We start from the raw sequence: 6546 nt of genomic DNA, 5'->3' as shown, positions 1-6546 counted from the left end.
CCCATTTATCTTAGTAATTTTTTTAAACCATAAATTTGACTAAAACACTATTTTATAATTATTTAGTTTGAAATATATTAATTATTTTAAAATTACTTTCATGTGTTGTGTTTGATGCTATTAATAAAATCTTAATTTTAAAATTATATCCTAATTTGTACATGAACAGAAAAATGTAATTTTTAAAACCAAATAGCGTCATGTATTTTTGCTAATAAACCTCGTTTACACCTTTTATGGGACATCCATGTAATTTTAAAACAATATGGGGATTTGGAGGTGTTAAATAATAATGCAAAGTATAAGATTGGTGAATATGCAAAGTTTTGTGGTGTTTGTATTTTTGCTCCCTAGTTTCTCCATCCATAGCCATGGAATTAGCTCCCACGAATCCTTCCCAAGTCCCTACCGTTTATCCTCAACCTTCTCCACCTTCCACTTCCGGAGTCGTCGTCGTCCCTGCGGTTGAAGTTCCACCTCCTCGACCTCCTCCACCTCCTCTACCTTCTCCACCTCCTCGACCTCCTCGACCTCCTCCACCTCCTCCACCTCCTCCGCCACTTCCTCCACCCCAATCTCTGCCGGATTTGAACACTTCTCTCTCGCCTCATCCTTCACCACTTTCAGGTTATATTTATTTGCTTACGCCCGGGTTTTATTCAGTCAGTTACCAGATGAAAATTAAACTTATTTGGAAATAAAAACAGACGGGACCTTATTCTTTGGTTAGTAATTTTTAAAAATTAAATTTACTTCACTATTTTTTTGAACAGAGGAAAGCAGATCCTCATCGGTGTCGACGGTGGTCATTATGACTTCAATTACAATAACTGCCTTCATACTTCTACTTGTTGCGGGATGTTGTTTCCTGCGACGAAGAGCAAAGAAGGAATATACTACTGCAAAGCAAGATACTGGTATTTTCCTCTTCTTTTTTTCTATCATATACTTAACTGAATTCAACTAAATTTCTTTCTTATAATATGAACCCAATTTTGGGTATTTAAATTGCTCAGATGCTAGTGAGTTGACCACTATGGAATCTCTACAATATCATTTCAATACAATCGATGCCGCTACTAACAATTTCTCAGCCCACAACAAATTGGGTGAAGGAGGATTTGGCGTAGTCTACAAGGTACCACCTTAATACAATTACTATAATGGAAATTAGAAATTTTCATTTATACCATTACCAGTTTTTTGCTGGAATTTTGAAATATATTTCTAAAGGGTCTCTACTAATTTAAGGGTACATGCAACTTCAGGGCAGGCTTAATAATGGACAAGAGATAGCAGTAAAAAGATTATCAAGAACATCTTTGCAAGGTTCTGAAGAGTTCAAGAATGAAGTCATGGTTGTTGCTAAACTTCAACATAGAAATCTAGTAAGGCTATTGGGATTTTGCTTGGAGGGTGAAGAAAAGATACTCGTCTATGAATACATTCCCAACAAAAGCCTTGACTATTTCCTCTTTGGTTTGTTCACGCGCTATTATTTCTTTCCATCTTTTATTCATCGATTTCCTTATACTTTGAGCTTCATTATCTACAAAATGTGCAGACTTCAAGAGGCAAAGAGAATTGAATTGGTTGAGCCGATATAAGATCATTAATGGCATTGCACGTGGAATTTTATATCTACATGAAGATTCTCGACTTAGAATTATTCATCGTGATCTTAAAGCTAGTAATATCTTGTTAGATGAGAATATGTATCCAAAAATTTCAGATTTTGGAATGGCAAGAATTATTCAAGTGAATCAAAATCAAGTAAATAGTACAAATCGAATTGTTGGTACCTAGTAAGTTTTTTCTTCAATCCTAAAGCTTTGTTAATAGTACAAATACGTTGAAAGAAACATAATCAAATTATTGGGCTATTGAAGTACTATTTATGCTCAATTTTTGTGTCATGGAATTGTAAATATACAACCTTCCATTAATTAAACTTTCAGCCTCTTGTATAAAAAATTTAAATTGTCGTTACTGATGGTGCTATATTATTTTAGTGGTTACATGTCTCCTGAATATGCAATGCATGGAAACTTCTCTACGAAATCTGATGTGTATAGTTTTGGAGTCTTGATCTTGGAGATAATAAGCGGCAAGAGAAACAGCAGGTTTTATCTAACAAAGCTTGCTGAAGACATCTTAACTTACGTAAGTTTCTTGCTATTAAACATTGAATTAAATCTAGCAAAGGATTACAATTACAATGCTAAACTCTTAGATCCCTTTTGAATTTTCAGGCTTGGAAACTATGGAAGGACGAGATGCCATTAGAATTATTAGACGCAAGTCTAGAAGATAGCTACTCAAAAAATGAGGTGCTTAGATGCATTCATATCGCTTTATTATGCGTGCAAGATGATCCAAGTCGTAGACCTTCTATGGCATCTATTGTTGTTATGCTCAACAGTGACTGGGTTCCTTTGCCTTTGCCCGAAGAGCCAACAATCTTCATGCACAGTACAGACAATGCAATTGTAATCAATAGCGATCAACTTGCCACCAACATTTTCATATCATCAACCAATGAAATATCTATAACTGAGTTGCAACCAAGGTGAAGAAATTATTGAACTCATTCTTGTTCTGTATCATCCATTTGGTTTTTAAATATTTTGTGCGCATTGGTTCTCTCTTGGGAAAATTCTATTTTTATGTATTATATATTTTTCACTTTCTATATGTCTGCTTTAGTATTAGACGCATTTAGTTGATAAGTTCAACTTACTAATATTCTTAGTCGACAAACTTTGAGGCATACTTTTGCTAAATGTAATTTCCTGAATTTGGATATGTTAGACATCGTTCAATAAATATTTGGTTTTTTTTTTTTTTTGAAAATTAAGTTTGTGAACATTTGGTCCACCTCTACATGTCTTATTTTATTATCTGTTGTCTATCAATATTTTCAAAAATCAAGCCAAATTTTGAAAAGTAAAAGAAATAGTTCTTTAAAAGTTGTTTTAGTCCTGATTAAGAATTCAATTCTTTTACTTAAAAAAATGAAAACGATAGTAAGAAATTAAGAGAAAATAAACTTAATTAAATGGTTATTATGCATAACTTTAACTGCAACATTACAAATCTGTGAGATTGACCTAGAAGGTGAAATTCAAGATAAAAAGTTATTGGATTGTTTGTCGATTACTTGGCGATTCATTTTTATTTTGTTTAAATATATGGTTGGTATTCCATCATATTAGTTACTTTTTATTATATTTTGACATTAAGATATTAACTCATTTTGTAATCGACATCTTTATTTCTATAAATATTATCATGACTCTTTTCATCATCTTTTCAATCTTTACCATCTTTTCTTCCTTAACCATGAGTAATTAATTTCCACAGGGTAAGGGAGAAATTTAATATCTTGAGCTAAGTTTAGTTTTTGAAAGTCAATCATGTTTGTTTAGTGTATGATTAAGTAAATGCTTGCCTATGATAACTTATAGAGTCAAGTAGTTATAACCAACTACTTGAGAGGATAAGTAATTGTGGAACTCACTAAGCAAAAATATGAAGTGTTTCTAGAGATAAAAATAATCTTATGTTCAATGCAACATCATTCATGTGTCATAGAGATATGACAAATGTGGCTGGCCACCGAGAGGTATGCGATGAATGGATATAATGAGCCTGGATTACCCTTGATGCTAAACTTAGAAACTTGGCATTGACTTCCCCCAACCTGCTTTCTCCATTCATTTTTACTACAAGAAAAGCTACTATTTTCTTTAGAATTCTCAAGACCAATATTAAAGTGCTCATCGTTTGTCTAGTTAGTTTCATCACATAGTTTATGATTGTATGCTTTTTAGTTTCTTTTTCTCCATTATAATTCATTTACTTCTCGCCGCAAACATATTAACGCTACAAATATTTTAGGTACAAGTCCTTGGGTATGAGCTCAATTCTCACTGAGAAACTTATAGATTGTTTATACTTGGACAAGATATAAGAAAGCTTGTGATAATTGCATAACTTAGCTGTAGCTTGGCGCATAGTCATTTCAACACAGTTTTACACTTAAACATATCTTATCTCAACACCGCCGCTATAGTGAAAAGGGAAAGATAAAATTTATTGTTTCTACATTTGAAGATTATGTCCTAACATGGTGGAATAGTATGTTATAAAAAAGGATGAGTAAAAATCAAAGAAAACCTTCATGGAAAGAGGTTAAACTTCTTATGAGGAAAGATTTTGTTTCTAAGCCTTTCCACAAATTGGAAACTTTGAGACAAGGGACCAAAAGTGTGGAAGATTACTATGAAAAGACGTTATTATTTGAGGAGATGACTATATACAAGAATGAAGAAGCTATCATGGATTGATTCTACAAAGGACATAATGAAAAGATTGTTGATATTCTTGCCGATCGAGAAGAAATTCAGCCTTATAAAGATTTGGAAGAAATTGTGCATGTTAACATCAAGATAGAAAAGAAACTCCAACGAAGATCTTCATGGTACACTAAACCTAAGTTCAATTCCAATATTAACATATTACTGAAAAAAATAGTTTATATGAGCAATTTGATAAGGTAAAAAAGTATTGAAAAGAAATTTGCTATTGTTGCACATATGCATGATAATGTCATTTTTCCTAGTAGGTCATGTGTTAATGATAGTGAGGTAGAGAATATAGATGGTAGTGAACTTGAATCTAGCATACTTTATGCTAACATTGCTTGCTACATCCGTTCATCGCACACCTCCCGGCGGCCAGCCATATTTGTCATATCTTTATGATGCATGAATGATATTGCATTGATCATAAGGTTATTTCTATCTCTATAAACATTTCTTACTTTGCTTAGTGAGTTCCACAACTATTTACCCTCTCGGACAATTGGTTATAGCTACTTGACTCTATGAGTGATCGTAGATAAGAATTTTTCATAATCATACACTAAGCAAATAGGATTAACCCTCAAAAACTAAACTTAGCTCATGAGATTGAGCTTCCACTTTACCCCATGGAAACTTAGTTACTCATGGCAAGAAAAGAATAGATTGTAAACAAAGAGAAGATGATGAAGGTAGTCATGATGTGTGTATATATATAGAGAGAGAGATGGAAGTGTCTATTACAAAGTGAATTAATTTCTTGAAGTCAAAATGTAATGCAATAATGAAAGACAAGAAGAAAATAAAGGAAATACCGTTTTTAGCAATTTCTTACTTCAAATAGATGGTGCGTCAGGGCTATTGGTGATTTATGGCAGTATGATATGGAGAGGCTCTCTCAAGCTCTAACTCCAGTGAGTTTTCTGTCATCATTCGGAAGGGCTTTTGGAAATGGAGGATTCTCATAAATAATATCGTCTATCTCTTTGCTTGTGATCACAATATTTTGTCTTAAGGTATGAACTCAGGAAAAATCTAGATATTTTGCATTGGCATCAAGGCTCTATTTATAGAGTCATCTGTTGATTGCTATGGACATCTCACTCTGAATAGTCACCATCTCCGACTAGGTTGGTGAGAATGTCAGCACTGCTATCATGGTCAACGTTATGAAGCTATTGTAGAATATCCACTGGGATTGTGTCAGAGATCCCAAGACATGTGATCAACTATTTCTTCATGGGGTAGGAGATCGGTGCATGTGGACAAATCCTGCGATTAACTTCAAAATATAGCACTTGGGCGTATGTTAACTCATGATATGTGGTCAGAAGGGATTTTAAATGTATTTCAGTGCAAGTATAAATTTAAGCATGAATTCCTAGTATGATGAACACATATTCTGCTTATCTAACCTCATTATTCTAAGTAAAAGTCTACAATAACTCGTATTTCTACAAGTTATCATTAATCTCGGATCGTTGGAGCTCATAATCTGTAGGTCTATTAGGTCCACTTGCTAACTCATAATAGATTAAACCTTATAATAGTATGATGAGAGAATTTGAAGCGTTCAATATTGATTTAGAGAATTATTAATTATATACGATATAATTAAACAAATTGAAGAGTTGAAGATATTTAAATATGATTTAAATATCAGATATATGAATAGGGATTCATGTTTATAATTGGTATTTTATTAATTTAATATTAGATATTAAATTATTTTAACTAATTAAATTTTTTAGTTAATAATTTATTTGAATTAATTAAAATTTGAATTTGTGAAAATCAAATTTAAAATAGAAATTCAAATATAAAACTAAGGGTTGTTTTTAAATTTAGAAAAATGAATCAAACTATTTACAAAATATAGCAAAATTTTAGAGCTATCAATGGTAGATACTGATAGACACTAATAGACTTTTATCCGTGTTTATCAATAACATTAGTAGACATTGATAGTTCAAAATTTTACTATATCTTGTAAATATTTTCAACAGTTTTACCATTTGAAACAATTTCTTTAAAATATTAATTATTTTAAATATGAATTTAGTGAAAATTCTATTTCAAATAAAATATAATAAAATTGAGAATGTGGGTTTTTCCCGGTTATTCTATCTTAAGAACGCTTATTTTACACTCAATTAATGAGTTTTTTATGCAATCTTATTTG

General features: G+C 31.9%; 1 protein-coding gene across 4 annotated transcripts; it reads left to right on the top strand.

Annotated features, from left to right (window-relative positions):
* The first annotated feature begins 248 nt into the window (after positions 1-248).
* LOC120082493 (cysteine-rich receptor-like protein kinase 10) lies at positions 249-5825 on the top strand. Of its 4 annotated transcripts, XM_090316493.1 has the most exons (9): positions 294-627; positions 774-917; positions 1017-1138; positions 1269-1479; positions 1565-1805; positions 2013-2163; positions 2253-2569; positions 5209-5380; positions 5495-5825. In XM_090316493.1, the coding sequence occupies exons 1-8, from the start codon at positions 372-374 to the stop codon at positions 5330-5332; spliced, it is 1566 nt and encodes a 521-aa protein (XP_090172619.1). In that variant the 5' UTR covers positions 294-371; the 3' UTR covers positions 5333-5380; positions 5495-5825. The 4 variants fall into 4 exon arrangements, with proteins under 4 accessions (XP_038893613.1, XP_090172619.1, XP_090172620.1 ...); XM_090316494.1 differs by having other exon boundaries at positions 5221-5825; XM_090316492.1 differs by having other exon boundaries at positions 5209-5825.
* The last annotated feature ends 721 nt before the right edge of the window (positions 5826-6546 follow it).

This window comes from Benincasa hispida, chromosome 8 (genome assembly GCF_027475165.1).
Source record: "Benincasa hispida cultivar pf3 chromosome 8, pf3_genome.v1.1, whole genome shotgun sequence".
Lineage (NCBI taxonomy): Eukaryota > Viridiplantae > Streptophyta > Magnoliopsida > Cucurbitales > Cucurbitaceae > Benincasa > Benincasa hispida.
Note: the sequence above shows the minus strand (reverse complement) of the source record. Positions and strands in the feature narration are given on the sequence as shown.

What these genes read in the sequence shown, in the direction of transcription:
- LOC120082493 (XM_090316493.1), top strand. Translation starts at nt 372, where the DNA reads ATGGAATTAGCTCCCACGAATCCTTCCCAAGTCCCTACCGTTTATCCT. An exon ending in GATTTGGCGTAGTCTACAAG is followed by an intron (nt 1,139 to 1,268) that starts GTACCACCTTAA and finishes ATGCAACTTCAG; the next exon opens with GGCAGGCTTAATAATGGACA. An exon ending in AATCGAATTGTTGGTACCTA is followed by an intron (nt 1,806 to 2,012) that starts GTAAGTTTTTTC and finishes ATATTATTTTAG; the next exon opens with TGGTTACATGTCTCCTGAAT.